Source organism: Pleurodeles waltl, chromosome 5, assembly GCF_031143425.1.
Source record: "Pleurodeles waltl isolate 20211129_DDA chromosome 5, aPleWal1.hap1.20221129, whole genome shotgun sequence".
Classification (NCBI taxonomy): domain Eukaryota; kingdom Metazoa; phylum Chordata; class Amphibia; order Caudata; family Salamandridae; genus Pleurodeles; species Pleurodeles waltl.
Window position 1 is genome coordinate 15,317,459 of NC_090444.1, and position 24,417 is coordinate 15,341,875.

Consider the following 24,417-nt stretch of genomic DNA (forward strand, 5'->3'; position numbering starts at 1 on the left):
CTGGAAGTGCATGTGCTCGGCAGTGGTGAGGGTGTCATCGGTGTTCGTTGAGATTTTGATGGAGTCTTTGTGGATGATGGCGATTCCTCCTCCCACTCCGTTGGTGCGGTCTCTGCGGGAGATCTTGTAGCCCTGTGGGATGGCTATGGCAATGTCTGGTGCTGAGGTGGCGTTCAGCCAGGTCTCCGTCAGGAAGGCAACGTCAGGGGCAGTGGAGTCTAGGAGGTCCCAAAGTTCGATGGCGTGCTTGCGAGCAGAGCGGGTGTTGAGGAGGATGCAGCGGAGGTGGTTGGGTTCTCTGGCTGGTGGTGTGGAGGGTTGGATGCTGGAGAATCTGCAGTTCCGGCAGGTGAAAGGCCCCTGGGTGCGTTTCGGGGTGGCCCGGTAGCAGGGCTGGTCTCGTCTGGTGTTGAGTGCGTGGAGGGTGCTTGCGTCGTAGTGCAGTCTGGCGTTGCGGGGGTGCGGGTTCCAGGGGTTCTGGTGCTGGGTGCGGTCCAGGCGCGGACTGGCGCAGACGGGCTTGCCTTAGGCCCTCCATATGAGGGCAGAGGGAGGGAGGAGCAGCTGGGAGGTGGGAGCGGGGCGGCCAATGGGAGTGAAGGGGGCGGGGCAGCAGGGGCTCAGCAGCAAGGGAAAAACCCGGGGAAAAACCCAGGGGAAAACCCGGGGAAAAAACGGCGGGAAAAGACGGCGGGAGAGGGACAACAGAGCACAGGGGTACAGAAGCAAAACACAGGGGCACAGAATGGAAAAAACAAGTGGCACAGAAGCACAAGCTCAGGGGAATAGAAAAAAGGGAGCGAGTAGTCAGGCGGCAAAAGTGGCAACGGAGGTTCAACCCACAGGGGGCTGCGTGGCAGATGGGGGGAGCGACCTGCCTGGTGACAGGGTCAAAGGTCGCTCCCCCCATCTGGCATTCTGTGTATTTTATGTTCTTGCCTGCTGGTTATTCGTAGGTGTTGAAGTGCATGTTTTTGTTTCTTATACATTATATGCTCAGTACATAGATATTCATTGAACTCAGTGACTGACTACCCTGTTTCTCCTGGTTTCGTAAAGACGCGGTAGAGGTGACGTGGTGGATTTTCAGAAGACTAGTGCGTAGAGTTGAAATACAACATGCACATAGCTCTTGAAATTGTAACTTTAATTTCTGGATATTAAAAATCCCTTCCCATAACTGCATTCTTGCATCAACAGGGAAAGCAATGTTCCTTTGATTTTTCACTATTCCATTGGATGCGATCTGATAATTATTCCTTCATTCTTTTCCCTTGCCTTGTTTCTCCTCTATCCTTCCTGTGTGTACACCTCTAGGCTAGAGTCAAACCCATTTGTGCTGATTGAGAAAAAAAGGGAGGGGAGATGGAGAAGTAATAGGAATCCTATAATGAGGGCGGTAATGTGAGAATGAAGGTAAAAATAGAAATGAGGTGCAGAGATAGGTGCGGTAGTGAGAGGTAAAAAGACAAAGGTGAGGTTGTTAGCAGTGCTTAATTTGTAAAGTACTTGCAGTGACAGTACCAGCAGAACCACTAACCTGCACACTCCTGGAAGCATGACAATTCAGTCTATTTCAGTCCCCCAAAATTCTAAGAATGTCTTCGGCAGCTGCTATCAGTTATTTTTTGTGTATATTGAATAATAAACTTCTTTTGTGGTCATCTCTAAACAAGGCACACAGTGCCACTATATGGCAGACTGTCAGAGTTGCCATTGTTGGCAATTAAGTACCAGTGCTGAGCACCACAAACCTCCGGCACAAATTAAGCATTGGTTGTTAGAAATAAAGATGGATACATAGAGGTGGAAAGAAAAAGCGGTAGGTTTAGAAACAGAAGTAGAGAGTTAGGTGAAGTAATAGAGTGAGATAGAAACGTAAAGAAAGCTAGGATGTAGAGTGAGAAAAGGTGAAGTAGAGAGATGGGGTAAAATTGGTATTGCTAGAGAGAGTGGGAAGAAGAAAGGGTGAGTTGAAATGTAGAAAGAGTTGCAGAGAAAGATGATAGAGTAAGCAATGGTAACAAGCATTTGCAATGCAGCGGGTCTCGCGTTTGCTCATGTTAGAGCTGAACGCGTTGTAAACTCCTAACCCGAATCTTCATCTATCGGCAAAAGTGCTTTTATGTACGTAACCCGAAAAAGTGAAATTAACTGTGTAAAGCGCTCGACTTCTGCCAAGCTAAATCGCGCTAGGAAAATAGAGAAAAAATAGTCCCCGATCTGACAGAAAAAAGCGAGCTTCGCATGTTTTCTGTACTTGGTCGCTGCGCTCGAAGAGGGCTAGCCACCGGAAAAGGCATGGCGTATGCATGCCTTCGATTAATGAAAGCAAGCAGATTTTGCGAGGCAAGCCCACGAACCAATGAAAAACACTGACATGACGTCGACAGGGCTCCGAGCCCTTTTCTAATACCTAAAGCGTCTTGCTGCGATACGCATGGGCGAGCGCATGCAACGCAGGCTCGACCCTAAAAAAGGATGAGGTAGAGAAACAGGTGCCCAGAAGGAATAAGGCAGCATCTTGATACCCTCACGCGTGACAAGTAGCGCTCTTCTGATCCACCTTACATTACAAGGTAATGAAAGTTATGAGTAGGAAGAAACAGGTTGAAAGAGTGAGGGTGAGGGATGAGGTAGTGAACAAAAGGTGAGCTACACCCAGGGGTTACTAGTGATGGATGAGACCGATCTAGAGAAATGGGACAGACAGGTGAACTAGTGAGACGAGTGAGGGAGCGAGGCAGAGGGAAAGTGTAGTGGAGTGAAAAGAGATGGGTGAGGATAAGCGAGAGATGAAGATGAGTGAAAGAGGAAGTAGATGAAGGAGAGATTTGGGAGAATGAGATTGAAATAACCATTAGTTGTAGCGAGAGGGTTGAGTTTCAGAGAGGGGTAGAGATGAGAAGTAGCCCAGAAATTGGTAGATGCAGAGAGAAGCAGGTATAGAGAGGTTTTTTGAGACAGGTGAACTAAACATATATGAGGTAGGGTGGAGAGAGACAAGAATTTAGAGTTACAGAGATAAGCAGAGAGAAGTAGAAAGAGAGGGGTCAGGTAGGAGAGGGAGACATAAAGATTCTTATTTAGTTTTGGCCTAGAGACTAAGCCACATGCAATCAAACAAATTATAAATAAAACAACACAAGCATGTACACATTTCTTGACTAGCCTTAGTCAGGCCGTTTTATCCACTGTTTTGTTTTACACTGCCACTCACGTGTTGCTTCCGCCCAGTACAGCGCTCTACATGGGGCAGAGTGCCAGCCTACATACGTCACTGGCTGCCCTGCACTGTGCATGGCAACATTTTTCAGAATCACATGTAAACATCCACCTAGATGCTTTTTCGCATTCTTCATTCATTTTTTTTTTAAATTATACTTGTTTGTTTCAGCTACTTCTGCACGTTACAGAATTCAAGCCATGTTTTCCTTTGATGTGTATTAAAATTAAAATGGGTTTTAGTTTGCCTGCTAGGACATACCTAGACTGTTTTGTTGAAATAAATTCAGGATCCAGGCACACACATCTCTCACGGTCACTGCAGCAGTACAGGCACACACGGCCCCTTACTATTATTTCGGGGGCAGGCCGGTGCAGCAGAAATCATGCATGATGCCTTGCTAGACATGTTTTTTTTTCATTTCAGAACCAACTACCGGCCCCAAAAAACAGGTGATTTCTGTGTGCACTTGGGGAAGTTTCTTATGTTTTTTAAGTAAAGGTTTAATAGAGTTTTAAGTATAGGTGTACAGAGATGCCAAAGAGCATCTCTTAAGTATGTTTCAGTGTTTCACAAAGGCTAAAAATATTGAGCAAATTACTGGACCCAGCTCCTTCCTCCTCTAACCCTCAGCAACATTCGATGGCATATCCAGTGTACTGAACACAGTAGAGTATCCCTCCAACCTCAACCACCTGCTTTCCACGGCGAGTTCATTAAGATGTTTGCACTGCCCACTTGCAATGTGAGGACACGGAGTGCTCAAAGTCATGTAAAGTTTACAGTTTGCCGAACCCTCCGACACGTAATCAAGCAGTGATTTTCAAATCTTATCACTCGTTACTTTCCTCTCCGGTATTGCCTGAGTCGTTCCATTGCTAGGATGGTCCACAACTTCCAGTTTCGCTGGCCTTCCTTGACCAGTTGGGTCACAGCGCAGTAATAAAGATCTGTCAGATGTTCTGACACCTTCTAAGCCTTGCGTTCTCAAGCCCAGCACCCCCACCTCGGGATTTTCCAGAATAGGGCAGCACGAGGTCTTCCTGATTGTTGCTAACATCTCCTTCCATACGAAAGACCACCAGATGTGTATGTGCGGCGCACTGGCCACAACCCTCTCATGTATGTGGGGACACAGTACCAATGGTGTAGTCATTTCTAATGGACCTCTTTGTTTTTGAGTGCTGTTTGTAACTTTTGCTTTTCTCTGCATAACGCCTCACAGTCTCTCTAGGATAAGTCTTCCGAGATAATCCTTCCAGTTCCGTTTAGAGACCCAAGTAGAGGATTGCTCTGAGTTGAATAGCATTGTAGAAAGCGTAATGAAAAGAGGGTTTGAGGAGAGGTTTTTCTCCAGTGGCTTCTACTTTTAAATTGGGCTCTAGACCCAATGCTGTAATTGTGAGTAATGTAGTCTTTTCCTTTCCCAGTCTAACGTCTCCTTTGTAGGAATCTTAGGATATAATTTAATGGTGTTCCCACGAAACATACTGGTTATTACTCTGCATCCTCCCCGTCGCCAGGTGTCGAAAGCTTTCATGTCTTTCTATGGGCAAGGGCAGGATAGAATAAATCAGTGTGTGAGGAGAACAAAAGATGGTTATCCCGGCCTGAATATTACCGTCCTACACCCAAAGCACCAGTCTCATGGGGCTGCTTCAGTAGGTATTGCGTGCTCATCCACAAGTGGATAACGGCGCCATTCTAGACTGTGCCATGTGAATCCATGTTTAGTCTGATGGTAATAGAGCATTCATCCAAACTCATAACCAAGCTTCTTGGTTTTAAGGTTTGGGATACAGGAATGACTACTCTTCTCAAACCTAGGCTTCTGCAGGAGTTTTAATGATATTCTGGGCTGGGATCCTGTCCACAAAAATTGTGAAATGACATTTTGAGTGGCCTCAAAGAAGGTTGATTTGAACTCGACTGTTAAGGTCTCAAACTAAAACAAAACATTGCAGGATGTTAATTTAATTGTGGCCGATCTTCTGAACCATGTAAGGAAAAGTGTGAACCATCTATGTAGGTCTCTGAGGAAGGCAACCAACAAAGGAGTACTTGCCACTAAATAGTTCATCAACCCCCTTTGTGATCCTCACCCCAAGAGACTTAACATGGAAGGATGGCCATCAAAATTTCATTTAGGTTTTCAGGAGCTTCTCCTCTCTCTTGTTGATGGTCAGTCTTAAAATATTGTTTTTGTATGCTTATTTTGTCTCTTGCCTCTCCTTCGTAGAAATGCAGTTGAGATATTAATCTAGGAAGAATGGTTGGCGGATAGGTCAGAGTAAAGAAGGCTATGTCCATGAAAAGTCTAATGTTATTCTTTCTCCCCAAAAGTATTTCTTCTTTTCACTGCCCAGGTCCACTATGCCTTAGTTATAACCAAACATACACTGTAAACACTTAAGGGGAGTGAAGGGATCCAGGGATGACATACTATGTACATTTGTATGGGAAAATGAGTTGGCAGTCTACCAACTAGCGCAGAGGTGAAATGATCTGTCCCCTATTCTACTGGCCTAGGCATAAGGATGATCTTCGCTTGTCCTGAATGGAGAAACACTTTTGTGGGCTCCAAAACCCCAACATAGCCTAGGGCCAGAGCCTAGGAGTCAGCTTGGCACTAGGATTACATACTCCTATAGAGCCCTGGTCAGGGGTTCTGGTGACACAGTCCTCTGCAACAGAAAACCTACAGGGTCTGCCAGAATGATAAAATATGGAGTAGGTTGTCATGTGGACACTCTGTCTAGAGGCATTCGACACTCCAGTCATTATTAATAAAATAAAGGAAATATTGAGGCAAAAATTGATATTGATGAGTTGAAATACATTTGTTCTTCAATCTATTCCTGTTTTTAAAGCATGAGTCTTTGTCACATCTAATATTTCGGTTTATAATTTAACCCTATGTGCACTTACGAACACAAGCCATAACTAATAAATATTTGAGTCGCTGCAGTATTATTTGTGGCACTTGAGAAAATGTTATCTCTGCTGGCCTACATTCTCTAGTTTTAAGATTTTGTGTTGAGTGAGATAAGTAAATGAACTGAGCATTAAATCAGCCGAGTATGATACTAGTGTTGTTAGGAAGTCTTAAAGATAATGAATTTGATTCCTAACTTAGGCTTTCCAAGTTTGTTAGTTCATGAGTGGCTCCTGGCATGGAAGTAGAGGAGGGCAGATCCTCCTTCCTACCCAGAATGGCTTCAGCAGATTGTTCAATACTTATAAAACCTTTCCCTAGGATTAGAAATATTGGGAATTTTAGAAAACTTTGGGGCTTTTTATACAGTTATGTTGATGGATTTTTAGGTTCTAGATGCAGTGCTGATTTCTTGGATTGTGTTGTCTTGATGTGATGTTCAAGTTTTGATACTTTGATTGTTGAATGCAGGATGGGGTCCTCGGGGTAAATACCATGAATAGAACATCTGTGGCTACGAAGAGGATGGGATTACACTGCATTGAAACAATAACTAACAAACACCTTTTCTGAACAGGGGAGGATGACACGGTGAGTCCAGACTTGCTGTTCCGCATTAAGGAAGAAGAGGAGCCATGTCCTATATACAGCAAGGACTCTGATGAGGGCGAGTGCATGGATCTTTCCAACCCGAGTGAGTAACCGCTTTCCCCAAACATTGTCACCATTCTTAGTGTTCATAGGTTTCCCTTGAAGTCTTGGCTTTTACACCTGATCACATGTGCAGTTTTCTCACAGGTCACCTGAGCGGTCTCTTATCCAACTGCTGGATACTGCAGAAAAGTCAAAGATCTCCATACATAATGCAATAATCTTTAGTCCAGCTTTTTAAAAAGTGCTTGCGACGTGCTCCCAGGGGAACTCAAACTCAATGTCTTTATCAGTTTCTAAACGATTATTGGGACTTGAGGTCTTCTGCATGGGGTACAGCTGTGTTTCCCCTGTCCTGAGTGCCTGGTCTCCTGGTTTTTGATTTTGACCCTAGCCTCAGACCAATCTACAATGTGCAAAGAGGCCTAGGCCTGTCCTATGACCCAGAGTGGTGCACCAAGCACACCTTCATTGGTGGACAGTGGACTGCTGTCCCTCTTGTATTGCAAGCACACACAGTAGTGTGCCATAGTTGTGCCTAGACCTTTTTATTAGTGTCACTGGAGTGGAGGTCTACTGACCCACTCAGGTAAAGTTACGTTTCTTTGCTCCTACCCGACTCCCGATGCTAACATCCAAAATGTATGCTGTGCATGTTTGTGGGTGTAGCTTGTGTGGGACATGCATGGTTTGTGCGAGTGAGCCTCAGTGATGGAAGCCTGTGGGTTACAATTTGGGTACCCCAGGTTTGTGTAGCCTTTTGCACAAGATCGAGTGGAGCTGCTTTTCCCACTCACTGTAAATGAATGTTTGACCTTCAGAAAGCTGGAGGGAGGACACCTATACACTGAAGTGTGGGAACAGGAGAGAAGGCTTCTTTAGGAATTTAGTATATTCTTTAGCTGAGCAAGGAGCTGCAAATTGGTCTTCCTGCTCTGCTGTTTCATTAACAGTTGGGTGATATTGCAGACTGTGTTGTGCAAAGGGAAGGAGACCATTTAGATGAGGCCCAGCCTATTATCTTTCCCTGATCACCCTTCAGTTTGGCTGATGGCAGCCACCCAATGAAAGTTCACCCCTCTTTGTGTCTCTTTTGCGGGTGCTCCAGTCTGGAGATAACCCTGCTGCACGAAGAATCGCTGTACTCAAAGGCTGCCTCTGGAGGGCAGCTTGGAAAGGACACTTGAAAGCTGAACCGGTTCTGAAAGTGCAGATCTTGTATAGGGAACTCCTGTCTGCTTCTACTGTATTAAAGTGGGTTCCCATTGGTTGTTCCAGTTCCAAGTCCTCAGTGGCCAAGAAAGGGACTACTTTGAGGACTGCTGCTCCTAAAAGCCAGCTTCCCAGAGGTGAGGCGCACCACACGAGGCAGACCCATGGCTGGAAAAGATAAGCTATGTACCTGACCTGATGTACCCAGAAACCAACCTGCCTCCTTAGAGAAGGAAGGAGCCTACCACCAGTGCAAGAGGAGTGACTGTCCAGGAGGAGCGAGGTGCTACATGTCACTGCATATCCTCAGAGGTAGTGGGACTTTTAGAAGAGAAGGACCGTGGAGAGTGATCTGTTTACCTCTGTGCAACTGGGTTTAACTGCTCCGCAACCTCAATTCCGTGCGACAAATGTGACAATTTAACCCAAGATCATTGCAGTCCAATTGAGGCTGTGATCCAAGTCCAGATCGCACAGAAGAGCCCCCTGTGTGAGGCTGTATTGCCCAGAAAACGTTAGGCCTGTGCATGACCATGTTGCCTAGAGCAAGATTGGCCTGTGTGTTGCCATGGTACAGAGAAAGAGTTTGATATGTGCATAGCGGCATCCCCAAGAATAAATCAGGCCTGTGAGGCCGTACAAGGTCCAGAAGACCTGCCTACTTGTCCTGCGCTGTGGTCCAATCTTCTGTAGGGTTCGCCAATTCAGCTTGTACGACCGCAGCCGAAAAACCTTGTAGACATGCAGCTGTATGACAGATAGTGGGGTGTCAGCCGCCAGCGAGAAGACCGTGACAGAGCTGCCAGTTAGCACCCTACCTCCCAGAAGCAGGAAGAAACAGGTGCACTGAGATGAAGCTGGGCTGCTGCTTGAAAGGACAATCCCACCGCCGGTTGTCAGAACATATTGAACTGTGAAAGAATGAGTGCAAAATACAGTAGAGTACGAGATCTGCACGTGAGCCTTAATCATGATATTGCCCTAAGCCCAGGGGAGAACCACCTAGACTAAAAGGGGTGGGGGTTGCAAAATGCATGAGACTGGCCTGGTGTGTGGTGGGTACCTATGGTACTTACACCTTATACCAGGTCCAGTTATCCCTTTTTAGTGTAGTGTAGTCAGTGTCTAGAAGCCAGGCTTTCTAGAGGTAGCTGTAACTGAGCAGCCAAGGCTTATCTAGGAGACATGCAAATCTCATGCAATACCACTGTAGTCACACAGCACTCACACACTTGAAAGAAAATACTCACTGTTACAAAAATAAAGGTACTTTATTTTGGTGACACAAATACCATAGAGACTATACTCCCTTTGAAGGTAATTAATACACAAATTATATACTCTAGTATGCAGAAATAGGCATAAAAACACTTTTAAAAAACCAGCGCAATTAGTGAAAATCACAATAGTTAGAAATAGGCCTAGGGGGAGCACAAATCATATACTAAGAAAGTGGAATGCGAAAGTTGGTCTCCCACCAAGGTAAGTGTAGTGTGCAGAGGGGACTTGGGAGTACTAGGAAAGCCCAAAGGTAAATACCACAACCCACTGCAGTGACCAGGAAAGCAGGAGTAAATCACAGTAACTTTCCCAGAACACACACAGAAGAGACTGCAAGACACCATCTGTGGATTCCTGGACAAGACCTGTGGAAGAAGGAGACCAAGTCCAAGAAACACAGCAGAGTCCAGGAAGGACAGGAGCCCCTACCCACCAGGATGAAGGTGCAAGAAGTGAACCACCGGTGAGGAAGAAGAGTCAGCACTGCACCCAAGAAGACAAAGTCAGGTTCCTGGAGGATGTCCCACGGCAGAAGGAGGATTGCAGTCAGGTTTGCGTCTTCGGGTTCTGCCAACAAGTCTTTGCACAGACAAAGCTCGCGGTTAGCTGGAAATGGAGATGCCGGGGACCAGGAAGGACTAGGTGGACTCTACCCAGGAGGGGTAGCCTGAGGGGGCTCTCGGCAACACAGAGAGCCCACAGAAGCCCAGGCAGCGCCCACAGGAGCCCCACAGGACAGGGATAGGAGAGTCGCAGAAGAGGCCCACACAGCACTACAAAAAAAGGCTCCCACACCGCTGTAGAACCACTCAGGGAGATGTGCGCTGCTGGAAGGAGTGCTGGAGACTGGAGCTTCAGGATGCCTGAAGATCTTGGAGGAAGGACGCCAACAAGCCTTGGCAGCTGCAAAGGACACAGTGCACAGGGGTACTGTCCTGCATGGGGAAACAAGGGCTTACCTCCACCCAAGTTGGACAGCTGGAAGAGAGGACCATCTGGACCACTTCAGTCCACCACCCGTGATGTAAGATCCACGCAGCTCTGCAGGAGAAGGGATCCATGCAGCCGGTCGTCGTCGCAGTTGGGGCCTGCAGAAGCAGGGGAGTGACTCCTTCACCCCAAGGGAGATTCCTTCTTTCTTCTGATGCAGGCTGAAGATGGACTGTCCTCAGAAGATGCACGATTGGGAAAATGTTGCAGATGCTGAAGGAGCCGGAGATACAGTGTTGCAGAAGGCATCTTGCTTCTTTGTTGCAGTTTGTAGGGTCCTGAAGAGTCCAGATCCAGGTTCTTCGGTCAGAAGACGAAGTGGAGGGTGCCGAGGATTCCTGCTGGAAACTTGCAATCCGAATCTGAGGAACCACCCAAAGGAGAGACCCTAAATAGCCCGGAAAGGGGGATTGGTCACCTAGCTGAGTGCCACCTATCAGGATGGGGCTCTGACGTCACCTGCTGGCACTGCCCACTCAGATGCTCCCAGAGTGCCGTGCCAATCTCGAATCCAAGATGGCAAAACCCAGGGACCCTCTGGAGGAGCTCTGAGCACCACTCCTGAGGTGGTGATAGACAGGGAAGTGGTCACTCCCCTTTCCTTTGTCCAGTTTCACGCCAGAGCAGGGACTGGGGGTCCCTGAACCGGTGTAGACTGGTTTCTGCAATGAGGGCATCAAATATGACCTTCAAAGCATTTCCAGTGGCACGGGAGGCTACCACTCCCAAGCCCGTAACACCTATTTCCAAAGGGAGAGGGTGTAACACCCCTCTCTCAAAGGAAATCCTTTGTTCTGCCTTCCTAGGCTCGTGCTTTTCAAGTAACAGGAGGGCAGAAACCTGTCTGGGAGGTGGCAGCAGCTGGGGCTTCCTGTAAACCCTCAGAAGGATGTAATGGCAATACTGGGGGTCCTCTAAGAAGCCCCCAGAGTGCATGGAATCATACAGCCAATGCTTGCAAAAGCCTTGAAGAATGATTCCATTATGTTTGATACCAAACATGCCTATGTTCGGAGTAACTATTATGTAGCTGGACGTAGTAGTTGACCTATGTCCAGTACAACCATAGAATGGCGTCCCCGCACTCACGATGTCTGGGAAAATGGGCGTGGACACACAGGTACTTTGCACTCTGCCCTCTGGGCTGGAAGGCCTGCCATAGGGGTGACTTACAAGTGATCTGATGCAGTGAAAAGTGGCAGTGAAAGGGTGCTTGCACCTTTTCATGTAGGCTGCCATGGCAGTCCTGCAGAACTCTTTGCTTGGGCTCCCTATGGGTGGCAAAATATATGCCGCAGCCATAGGGATCCCCTGGAACCCTAATGCCCTGGGTACCTAGGTACCACATACTAGGGACTTATAATGGGGCACCACTCTGGCAATTGTGGATAAAATACAGAGTTTTGGGAGAGAGAACATAATCACTGGGGTCCTGGTTAGCAGAATCCCAGTGAACACAGTCAACCACACTGACATCAGGCCGAAAAAGGGGTTGTACTTGGCCCAGTTTGCAAAGCCAGAGAACAAGAGGCCCTGGGACATTAGAGGCAGATTACCTCAAACCCCATGGCTTCTGCTGTGTAACCCCAGATTACAATGTAGCCCCTGAAAGGGGTCTGATGAGGATGAAAAGCAGACAGTTTTCACAGGAATTCAGTCCTCAGATTTGTAGATTGCACACATGCTGTCTGCCGTAGACACAAAAACGCATTAAGCGAGGGCTAAGCAGGCCAGCGTATGCCCGGGTAAGGTTATCCAGGTGTAGGGCCCCTGGCAGGGCCTGATGGAGGACATAGGTGGCCTACCTAGGGCTCCTTGGATGGAACTTACAGAAGGCGAAAGGGGCCTCTATGTACTGCGACTACGCCTAGACGCTGAGGTGCACATTCATACAACGCCCATCAATAGGAGGAGGATCCCCAGAGAAGAAACAATTATTCTTGATACATTATATCTAGGTTGACTACACCTTCCCTGTGTTGTTGGGAGGGGGTGAATATAGTGGGGTGAGGGGTTCTGTTATTGCCTGTAATGTCAAAACCTCGAATAAAAATAGTTTTTAAACAACGCATTAAACGCTTAGATTACCAGCTCTTATACATTACAATTTCTGATCATTATGCTGGGCCCTTCACAATACAGTTGGTGAAACATTCCATAAACTGTTTGGTTGCAAAGGAGTTAGGTCACAATTTCTGAATGTGTTGTCTGTTCTTGAGTAAGGATTAAATGTGCACACTACCGAGCACAATACATCTTGGCTAGAAAAGGACTAAGATGGAATGATGAGCCTGTGGTTTTATTTGGGCTTCAAGGCAAGAATGGATGTCCTGATCGCTCCCTCACCAGGGACATCTGGTACACTTTTATGGACATGCTGAGAATACACCACATCCTTTTTAGCTGTAGTGTGTCGATGCTCTAATTAACTAGTTGAAAGGAGTCAATGCTCAAGATCGGGACGGTCTGAGACTCAGCAAGACCTTGTGAGTTTTTGTAACACTTAGTCCAAGGCGAACAAACACAAATATGCATGACACAGAAATCCTGGTTAAATTTCATGAGTTTATTAAAAATATATAATCATTATAAAAAGCAAACAATAATGAGTTACCCATGAATTAGTTCAAACAAAATAGTCAAAGTCCTAATCTGCAGGAGGACTAACATAAGGTCAGTCTCTGAAGGAAGCCGGTAGCGAAGACTAATATAAAGCAAAAGTGACAGACCGACATAGTCCGCTCAGTTAAAAGGCCAAAGAAAGTCTTACCCAAACCATACGCCAATGTCCTCCAATACACCAGGTTCTCCCACAGGATGAATCTCATTTTGAATGTTAGTTATGATATCAATATATATATATAATGTAAAGCTGGAGTGTTTTGGATAACCACTGAGCGTACAGCAAACATCTCTCCGTTAATGTTTGTTAGTGCACCAGCAGTATTACCTGCCAAGCAATCCGCTAAAGGTGGCACTTTCTAATCTTAGCATCACTCAAAACTACACCGATAGAAGGAATTAACACACCAAACACATCTGATATTGTTTGACTAAAACACTCATGTCTTTCTCTTTTATAGTTCAGTTCACTCACTTTAGTCAAACTATTTGCATGATATATGCACAGGAATAATAATGCTCATTATCAAGAACCTGCCCAAGCATTATGAATATCAAACTAGGCTTCTTGTTGTATCTAGTTTTAGGACTACAGGCATTTTATCTATGGTAACATCATAATCTACTTCACGTTCTTCTAAATAATCATAATGCACAATTAGGGAATAGTAAATGGAACACAACAGTACATAACTTACTGGAATCTCAGTTAATCCTTCAGAAACAGAAGTTGAAAGTTGTGGACATAAAGAACAGTCAGAAACACTCATTATCTCTTGGAATGTTCTCAAGAAATTTGCGTAAGTATTTTCAGCAAAGTCTTCAACTAACTTTATGATTCAGCCATGAAGTTTCCTACCTGTATGTAGGGGGCCCCGGGGGGAGCATATCACCTGCGGAGAGGGCCACAACCGCTTATGAAGTTCAATAATAAAGGATATATAAATAAAGAAGCAAAATGTAAAATTGAAAAAAATTGAATATTCTGTAAATGTGAATTCATTTGAGGGAAAAATGAAGTTGGTATCCTCAGACTGATTCGTCGGAGCAGCGCAAGTGCATCACACATAATATATTACGGACAATAGGAGGCCTTTCAGAAATTTAGAAAAGCTCCAACTTCCCTTTAAATTTAGATTGTGTATATATTTTTTTTACCTTTGTGTATTAGATTAATGCTTGAGTTTGTATTGTTCTGCATTGATTTGCATCATCAAAGTTGCTTAGGGAGACTCAGCGAAATCTTTTGTAAATGCAGCCGTCTTCTTCTCACTAAAATGTAGTCTCTAAATAAATCTTCAATCTCAAATACAAGGGGTGAAGGCAAAATGTTCTTTTCCAGCGCTCATATAGATGAGTAATTATACAGACACATCAGTATTTCTTCACCTATATAGGTAAACAAAATTCAAAAAGTTTGAAGCAGCTTATACAGATATATAGCAGATGTTTTTAACAAATGCTTCTAAAAACATCAGTGTTTGCATTAAATGAATAGCAGACCATTAGATGATCAGTGTGAGCACAAAACTTTCAAATCTTAAATTGCTAGGTGATCTTAAACTGCGAGCGTGGACATTTGGATCTGGGCAGTTAAAGGACCGCAGGCGAGGGCTGAAGAGAAATAATGCGGCCAGAAGTTGAAATCCACTCTCGACAAGCAGTCAGGTCTGTGCTGGTATAAACATCATTGTCAAAATCCATTCAGTATCTTCAGAAATTCAAAATTTGGGGTTCGATCTTTCATCAGGTTGTTGTTCAGCATCAGTTGTGTAATTTCTCAGTTCATGCAGCTGCTGCAAGGATATTCATCGAGCAAAAATGTAAGATCTTTGAGGCCAATGTCTCTTCTGGCCGTCTACGCAGGTCTCAGTTGCGGTCTCAGCTCACACATGACACGCCTCAAACACTCAGCTTTCTTCCTCTTGAGTTCTCTGGAAATTGCAGCTTTTTGCCTCGTCCTGTGGCCTTCTGCAATTCTTCAAGCCACAGACATGTCTGTAGACTATGATTCAGCAGCGTCTCGTACGCACAGGGAAGCAGAACTTTCCCACTAGCGAATGTTTCTTAGATTTTGCCAAAAATGCGCCCTTTGCTGATGCAAACAAACTTTAACAACACATCTAATACATCACAATACAATTTCAAAGCAAAATGTTAACAAATCAGGACAAAAGACCCTTGTCTGCCACCGTAATTTGGGAAGGGAATGAAATTCCTCTTGGTCGAGATCACTCGGCAAAACTAAAGAAGGGAATGACTTGTGATTTGCATAGAACACTGCAATCCGTTTGTAGCTTGTGTAGGAAACCAGGGAAGTTACAGAGCCAAGAAACAACCTGAACATTGCTGCCTAAAATATTGCACTGCGGACACCACTGTTCAGATCATGGAAAGATAGGAAGAGGAGGCTTTGCTCACATAAAGTAAAGGTGCATTTTTCTGAAACCTCAGGCAGGTGTCACTGCAAATTAACTGAGGCCAAGTCGGGCTAACTGAACCACATCCACATTAGGCATTATTTCTGATCAGTAGGAGAACTGCTTGAATGTGTTATCCTCAGATGCTGAAGCTAAGAAGGAATATGTGAATGGAAGGAGAGCCCGCTTGTCTCTGTTACTGAGACTTCTTCAGCATGAAGACTAGCTCTGGAGTGTCAGGATATGTCCGGCTCGAGGTGACCATGGGAGTGTGCGGAGGAAGCCATCCCTTTACAAACGGAAGCTCTGTTCCTAATCTGAATACTCGCCAGTCATTCCCTCCTGTGCTTGTGTTGTGTAGATGCTGAGCCCAGGTAGGCACCGGTTGCCTGTCCTTGCATCCCACCAATCACCCTGTGTTATTTCCAGTTGACACTATTCCTCTCTTGTGCTTTTCAGATTCTTCGCAAGACAAGGCTGAGCTACTCATTATCGTGAAGAAAGAAGCCAGTGATCCTGAGCTCGACGATTCTGACGTCATCCACATCCTTACTAGCCCCGTGGAAGGTAAGGTGAAGCTCGCTGACGCCCCACAAGACCTAGAATCACAGGGGATGGCGGGTGGACGGGGTACTCGGTGTCCTGAAGCGTCCGCTGGGGCGAAGCCCTGAAGAAGGGCTGAAGGACAATCATCCTAACTTGAGCTCATTACTGCAATGGGAGGTCTTGTCTACAGCTTTACTGGAGGCTATTACCATTCTCTTCAGAAGAGATTGAGGCTTTCAAGAGCAAGATGGGCCAGTGCGCAGGTGCAACACGAGCAGTAATGAAGACTATCAGGGCATCCAGAGGCAGCAGCTGCTAGGGTCAGAAAATGTTGGGGTTTACTTGGAGCAGTGCAGCGCCCCCCTTGGAAGTGGCGGAAATCAGCATCTACAATATTGGAGATTGATGTAGTACCAACAGAAGTGAGATCCTCCACTCCTAACAGCTTTAATCTAGCTGTAAATGTCAATGGGCCATGCCATACCGGTTGGAGGTAGACACCAGGACTAGTAAAGGTTACAGGTGCGTGTGAGAAAAGCTCTGCCTCTCAGGGCCCAGTGCTGTATATCTCACAGGCACACAGTGTTGGGGGAGCGGACTGTCTCTCAGGGCCCAGTACTATATGTACCTCACAGGCACACAGTGTTAGGGGAGCGGATTGTCTCTCAGGGCCCAGTACTATATGTACCTCACAGGCACACAGTGTTAGAAGAAGCTGATGGTTTCTCAGGGCCCAGTACTATATGTACCTCACAGGCACACAGTGTTAGGGGGAGCTGATTGTCTCTCAGGGCCCAGTACTATATGTACCTCACAGGCACACAGTGTTGGGGGAGCGGATTGTCTCTCAGGGCCCAGTACTATATGTACCTCACAGGCACACAGTGTTGGGGGAGCGGACTGTCTCTCAGGGCCCAGTACTATATGTACCTCACAGGCACACAGTGTTAGAGGGAGCTGATTGTCTCTCAGGGCCCAGTACTATATGTACCTCACAGGCACACAGTGTTAGAGGGAGCGGATTATCTCTCAGGGCCCAGTACTATATGTACCTCACAGGCACACAGTGTTAGGGGAAGCTGATTGTTTCTCGGGGCCCAGTACTATATGTACCTCACAGGCATACAGTGTTAGGGGGAGCTGATTGTCTCTCAGGGCCCAGTACTATATGTACCTCACAGGCACACAGTGTTAGGGGGAGCGGATTGTCTCTCAGGGCCCAGTACTATATGTACCTCACAGGCACACAGTGTTAGAGGGAGCGGATTATCTCTCAGAGCCCAGTACTATATGTACCTCACAGGCACACAGTGTTAGGGGGAGCGGACTGTCTCTCAGGGCCCAGTACCATATGTACCTCACAAGCACACAGTGTTAGAGGAAGCTGATTGTTTCTCAGGGCCCAGTACTATATGTACCTCACAGGCACACAGTGTTAGAGGGAGCTGATTGTCTCTCAGGGCCCAGTACTGTATGTACCTCACAGGAACACAGTGTTAGAGGGAGCTGTTTGCCTCTCAGGGCCCAGTACTATATGTACCTCACAGGCACACAGTGTTAGAGAGAGCTGATTGTCTCTCAGGGCCCAGTAATATGTACCTCACAGGCACACAGTGTTAGAGGGAGCTGATTGTCTCTCAGGGCCCAGTACTGTATATCTCACAGGCACCTAGTGTTAGGGGGAGCGGATTGTCTCTCAGGGCCCAGTACTATATGTACCTCACAGGCACACAGTGTTAGGGGAGCGGATTGTCTCTCAGGGCCCAGTACTATATGTACCTCACAGGCACACAGTGTTAGGGGAGCGGATTGTCTCTCAGGGCCCAGTACTATATGTACCTCACAGGCACACAGTGTTAGAAGAAGCTGATGGTTTCTCAGGGCCCAGTACTATATGTACCTCACAGGCACACAGTGTTAGAGAGAGCTGATTGTCTCTCAGGGCCCAGTACTATATGTACCTCACAGGCACACAGTGTTAGAGGGAGCTGATTGTCTCTCAGGGCCCAGTAATACGTACCTCACAGGAACACAGTGTTAGAGGGAGCTGTTTGCCTCTCAGGGCCCAGTACTATATGTACCTCACAGGCACACAGTGTTAGAGGGAGCTGATTGTCTCTCAGGGCCCAGTAATATGTACCTCACAGGCACACAGTGTTAGAGGGAGCTGATTGTCTCTCAGGGCCCAGTACTATATGTACCTCACAGGCACACAGTGTTAGAGGAAGCTGATTGTTTCTCGGGGCCCAGTACTATATGTACCTCACAGGCACACAGTGTTAGAGGGACCTGATTGTCTCTCAGGGCCCAGTACTATATGTACCTCACAGGCACACAGTGTTAGGGGGAGTGGATTGTCTCTCAGGGCCCAGTACTATATGTACCTCACAGGCACACAGTGTTAGAGGGAGCGGATTATCTCTCAGAGCCCAGTACTATATGTACCTCACAGGCACACAGTGTTAGGGGGAGCGGACTGTCTCTCAGGGCCCAGTACCATATGTACCTCACAAGCACACAGTGTTAGAGGAAGCTGATTGTTTCTCAGGGCCCAGTACTATATGTACCTCACAGGCACACAGTGTTAGAGGGAGCTGATTGTCTCTCAGGGCCCAGTACTGTATGTACCTCACAGGAACACAGTGTTAGAGGGAGCTGTTTGCCTCTCAGGGCCCAGTACTATATGTACCTCACAGGCACACAGTGTTAGAGAGAGCTGATTGTCTCTCAGGGCCCAGTAATATGTACCTCACAGGCACACAGTGTTAGAGGGAGCTGATTGTCTCTCAGGGCCCAGTACTGTATATCTCACAGGCACCTAGTGTTAGGGGGAGCGGATTGTCTCTCAGGGCCCAGTACTATATGTACCTCACAGGCACACAGTGTTAGGGGAGCGGATTGTCTCTCAGGGCCCAGTACTATATGTACCTCACAGGCACACAGTGTTAGAAGAAGCTGATGGTTTCTCAGGGCCCAGTACTATATGTACCTCACAGGCACACAGTGTTAGGGGGAGCTGATTGTCTCTCAGGGCCCAGTACTATATGTACCTCACAGGCACACAGTGTTAGAGGGAGCTGATTGTCTCTCAGGGCCCAGTACTATATGTACCTCACAGGAACACTGTGTTAGAGGGAGCTGTTTGCCTCTCAGGGCCCAGTACTATATGTACCTCACAGGCACACAGTGTTAGAGAGAGCTGATTGTCTCTCAGGGCCCAGTAATATGTACCTCACAGGCACACAGTGTTAGAGGGAGCTGATTGTCTCTCAGGGCCCAGTACTGTATATCTCACAGGCACCTAGTGTTAGGGGGAGCGGATTGTCTCTCAGGGCCCAGTACTATATGTACCTCACAGGTACACAGTGTTAGGGGAGCGGATTGTCTCTCAGGGCCCAGTACTATATGTACCTAACAGGCACACAGTGTTAGAAGAAGCTGATGGTTTCTCAGGGCCCAGTACTATATGTACCTCACAGGCACACAGTGTTAGGGGAGCGGATTGTCTCTCAGGGCCCAGTACTATATGTACCTCACAGGCACACAGTGTTAGAAGAAGCTGATGGTTTCTCAGGGCCCAGTACTATATGTACCTCACAGACACACACAGTGTTAGAGGGAGCTGATTGTCTCTCGGGGCCCAGTACTATATGTACCTCACAGGCACACAGTGTTAGGGGGAGTGGATTGTCTCTCAGGGCCCAGTACTATATGTACCTCACAGGCACACAGTGTGAGGGGGAGTGGATTGTCTCTCAGGGCCCAGTACTATATGTACCTCACAAGCACACAGTGTTAGGGGGAGCGGATTGTCTCTCAGGGCCCAGTACTATATGTACCTCACAGGCACACAGTGTTAGGGGGAGCTGATTGTCTCTCAGGGCCCAGTACTATATGTACCTCACAGGCACACAGTGTTAGAGGGAGCTGATTGTCTCTCAGGGCCCAGTACTATATGTACCTCACAGGCACACAGTGTTAGAGAGAGCTGATTGTCTCTCAGGGCCCAGTAATATGTACCTCACAGGCACACAGTGTTAGAGGGAGCTGATTGTCTCTCAGGGCCCAGTACTGTATATCTCACAGGCACCTAGTGTTAGGGGGAGCGGATTGTCTCTCAGGGCCCAGTACTATATGTACCTCACAGGCACACAGTGTTAGGGGAGCGGATTGTCTCTCAGGGCCCAGTACTATATGTACCTCACAGGCACACAGTGTTAGAAGAAGCTGATGGTTTCTCAGGGCCCAGTACTATATGTACCTCACAGGCACTCAGTGTTAGAGGGAGCTGATTGTCTCTCAGGGCCCAGTACTATATGTACCTCACAGGAACACAGTGTTAGAGGGAGCTGTTTGCCTCTCAGGGCCCAGTACTATATGTACCTCACAGGCACACAGTGTTAGAGCTGATTGTCTCTCAGGGCCCAGTAATACGTACCTCACAGGAACACAGTGTTAGAGGGAGCTGTTTGCCTCTCAGGGCCCAGTACTATATGTACCTCACAGGCACACAGTGTTAGAGGGAGCTGATTGTCTCTCAGGGCCCAGTAATATGTACCTCACAGGCACACAGTGTTAGAGGGAGCTGATTGTCTCTCAGGGCCCAGTACTGTATATCTCACAGGCACACAGTGTTAGGGGGAGCGGACTGTCTCTCAGGGCCCAGTACTATATGTACCTCAGAGGTACGCAGTGTTAGGGGGAGCAGATTTTCTCTCAGGGCCCAGTACTATATGTACCTCACAGGCACACAGTGTTAGAGAAAGCTGATTGTTTCTCAGGGCCCAGTACTATATGTACCTCACAGGCACACAGTGTTAGAGGGAGCTGATTGTCTCTCAGGGCCCAGTACTATATGTACCTCACAGGCACACAGTGTGAGGGGGAGTGGATTGTCTCTCAGGGCCCAGTACTATATGTACCTCACAAGCACACAGTGTTAGGGGGAGCGGATTGTCTCTCAGGGCCCAGTACTATATGTACCTCACAGGCACACAGTGTTAGGGGGAGCTGATTGTCTCTCAGGGCCCAGTACTATATGTACCTCACAGGCACACAGTGTTAGAGGGAGCTGATTGTCTCTCAGGGCCCAGTACTATATGTACCTCACAGGAACACAGTGTTAGAGGGAGCTGTTTGCCTCTCAGGGCCCAGTACTATATGTACCTCACAGGCACACAGTGTTAGAGAGAGCTGATTGTCTCTCAGGGCCCAGTAATATGTACCTCACAGGCACACAGTGTTAGAGGGAGCTGATTGTCTCTCAGGGCCCAGTACTGTATATCTCACAGGCACCTAGTGTTAGGGGGAGCGGATTGTCTCTCAGGGCCCAGTACTATATGTACCTCACAGGCACACAGTGTTAGGGGAGCGGATTGTCTCTCAGGGCCCAGTACTATATGTACCTCACAGGCACACAGTGTTAGAAGAAGCTGATGGTTTCTCAGGGCCCAGTACTATATGTACCTCACAGGCACACAGTGTTAGAGGGAGCTGATTGTCTCTCAGGGCCCAGTACTATATGTACCTCACAGGCACACAGTGTTAGAGGGAGCTGATTGTCTCTCAGGGCCCAGTAATACGTACCTCACAGGAACACAGTGTTAGAGGGAGCTGTTTGCCTCTCAGGGCCCAGTACTATATGTACCTCACAGGCACACAGTGTTAGAGGGAGCTGATTGTCTCTCAGGGCCCAGTAATATGTACCTCACAGGCACACAGTGTTAGAGGGAGCTGATTGTCTCTCAGGGCCCAGTACTGTATATCTCACAGGCACACAGTGTTAGGGGGAGCGGACTGTCTCTCAGGGCCCAGTACTATATGTACGTCAGAGGTACGCAGTGTTAGGGGGAGCGGATTTTCTCTCAGGGCCCAGTACTATATGTACCTCACAGGCACACAGTGTTAGAGAAAGCTGATTGTTTCTCAGGGCCCAGTACTATATGTACCTCACAGGCACACAGTGTTAGAGGGAGCTGATTGTCTCTCAGGGCCCAGTACTATATGTACCTCACAGGCACACAGTGTTAGGGGGAGCGGATTGTCTCTCAGGGCCCATTACTATATGTACCTCACAGGCACACAGTGTTAGAGGGAGCTGTTTGTCTCTCAGAGCCCAGTACTATATGTACCTCACAGGCACACAGTGTTAGGGGGAGCTGATTGTCTCTCAGGGCCCAGTACTATATGTACCTCACAGGCACACAGTGTTAGAGGGAGCTGATTGTCTCTCAGGGCCCAGTACTATATGTACCTCACAGGAACACAGTGTTAGAGGGAGCTGTTTGCCTCTCAGGGCCCAGTACTATATGTACCTCACAGGCACACAGTGTTAGAGAGAGCTGATTGTCTCTCAGGGCCCAGTAATATGTACCTCACAGGCACACAGTGTTAGAGGGAGCTGATTGTCTCTCAGGGCCCAGTACTGTATATCTCACAGGCACCTAGTGTTAGGGGGAGCGGATTGTCTCTCAGGGCCCAGTACTATATGTACCTCACAGGCACACAGTGTTAGGGGAGCGGATTGTCTCTCAGGGCCCAGTACTATATGTACCTCACAGGCACACAGTGTTAGAAGAAGCTGATGGTTTCTCAGGGCCCAGTACTATATGTACCTCACAGGCACACAGTGTTAGAGGGAGCTGATTGTCTCTCAGGGCCCAGTACTATATGTACCTCACAGGCACACAGTGTTAGAGGGAGCTGATTGTCTCTCAGGGCCCAGTAATACGTACCTCACAGGAACACAGTGTTAGAGGGAGCTGTTTGCCTCTCAGGGCCCAGTACTATATGTACCTCACAGGCACACAGTGTTAGAGGGAGCTGATTGTCTCTCAGGGCCCAGTAATATGTACCTCACAGGCACACAGTGTTAGAGGGAGCTGATTGTCTCTCAGGGCCCAGTACTGTATATCTCACAGGCACACAGTGTTAGGGGGAGCGGACTGTCTCTCAGGGCCCAGTACTATATGTACCTCAGAGGTACGCAGTGTTAGGGGGAGCGGATTTTCTCTCAGGGCCCAGTACTATATGTACCTCACAGGCACACAGTGTTAGAGAAAGCTGATTGTTTCTCAGGGCCCAGTACTATATGTACCTCACAGGCACACAGTGTTAGAGGGAGCTGATTGTCTCTCAGGGCCCAGTACTATATGTACCTCACAGGCACACAGTGTGAGGGGGAGTGGATTGTCTCTCAGGGCCCAGTACTATATGTACCTCACAAGCACACAGTGTTAGGGGGAGCGGATTGTCTCTCAGGGCCCAGTACTATATGTACCTCACAGGCACACAGTGTTAGGGGGAGCTGATTGTCTCTCAGGACCCAGTACTATATGTACCTCACAGGAACACAGTGTTAGAGGGAGCTGTTTGCCTCTCAGGGCCCAGTACTATATGTACCTCACAGGCACACAGTGTTAGAGAGAGCTGATTGTCTCTCAGGGCCCAGTAATATGTACCTCACAGGCACACAGTGTTAGAGGGAGCTGATTGTCTCTCAGGGCCCAGTACTGTATATCTCACAGGCACCTAGTGTTAGGGGGAGCGGATTGTCTCTCAGGGCCCAGTACTATATGTACCTCACAGGCACACAGTGTTAGGGGAGCGGATTGTCTCTCAGGGCCCAGTACTATATGTACCTCACAGGCACACAGTGTTAGAAGAAGCTGATGGTTTCTCAGGGCCCAGTACTATATGTACCTCACAGGCACACAGTGTTAGAGGGAGCTGATTGTCTCTCAGGGCCCAGTACTATATGTACCTCACAGGCACACAGTGTTAGAGGGAGCTGATTGTCTCTCAGGGCCCAGTAATACGTACCTCACAGGAACACAGTGTTAGAGGGAGCTGTTTGCCTCTCAGGGCCCAGTACTATATGTACCTCACAGGCACACAGTGTTAGAGGGAGCTGATTGTCTCTCAGGGCCCAGTAATATGTACCTCACAGGCACACAGTGTTAGAGGGAGCTGATTGTCTCTCAGGGCCCAGTACTGTATATCTCACAGGCACACAGTGTTAGGGGGAGCGGACTGTCTCTCAGGGCCCAGTACTATATGTACCTCAGAGGTACGCAGTGTTAGGGGGAGCGGATTTTCTCTCAGGGCCCAGTACTATATGTACCTCACAGGCACACAGTGTTAGAGAAAGCTGATTGTTTCTCAGGGCCCAGTACTATATGTACCTCACAGGCACACAGTGTTAGAGGGAGCTGATTGTCTCTCAGGGCCCAGTACTATATGTACCTCACAGGCACACAGTGTTAGGGGGAGCGGATTGTCTCTCAGGGCCCATTACTATATGTACCTCACAGGCACACAGTGTTAGAGGGAGCTGTTTGTCTCTCAGAGCCCAGTACTATATGTACCTCACAGGCACACAGTGTTAGTGGGAGCGGATTGTCTCTCAGGGCCCAGTACTATATGTACCTCACAGGCACACAGTGTTAGAGGGAGCTGTTTGCCTCTCAAGGCTCAGTACAATATGTACCTCACAGGCACACAGTGTTAGAGGGAGCTGATTGTCTCTCAGGGCC

The 24,417-nt window shown here is 47.6% G+C and overlaps 1 protein-coding gene across 2 annotated transcripts in view; it reads left to right on the top strand.

Moving 5' to 3' along the window:
- LOC138295280 (zinc finger protein 436-like) overlaps nt 1-24,417 on the top strand; it is a 140,568-nt gene that overhangs the window by 95,604 nt on the left and 20,547 nt on the right. For both annotated transcript variants that reach the window (XM_069233477.1, XM_069233476.1), the window contains 2 exons: nt 6,739-6,855; nt 15,797-15,904. In XM_069233477.1, the coding sequence (XP_069089578.1) occupies nt 6,739-6,855; nt 15,797-15,904 (225 nt within the window). The remainder of the gene's footprint in view (nt 1-6,738; nt 6,856-15,796; nt 15,905-24,417) is intronic.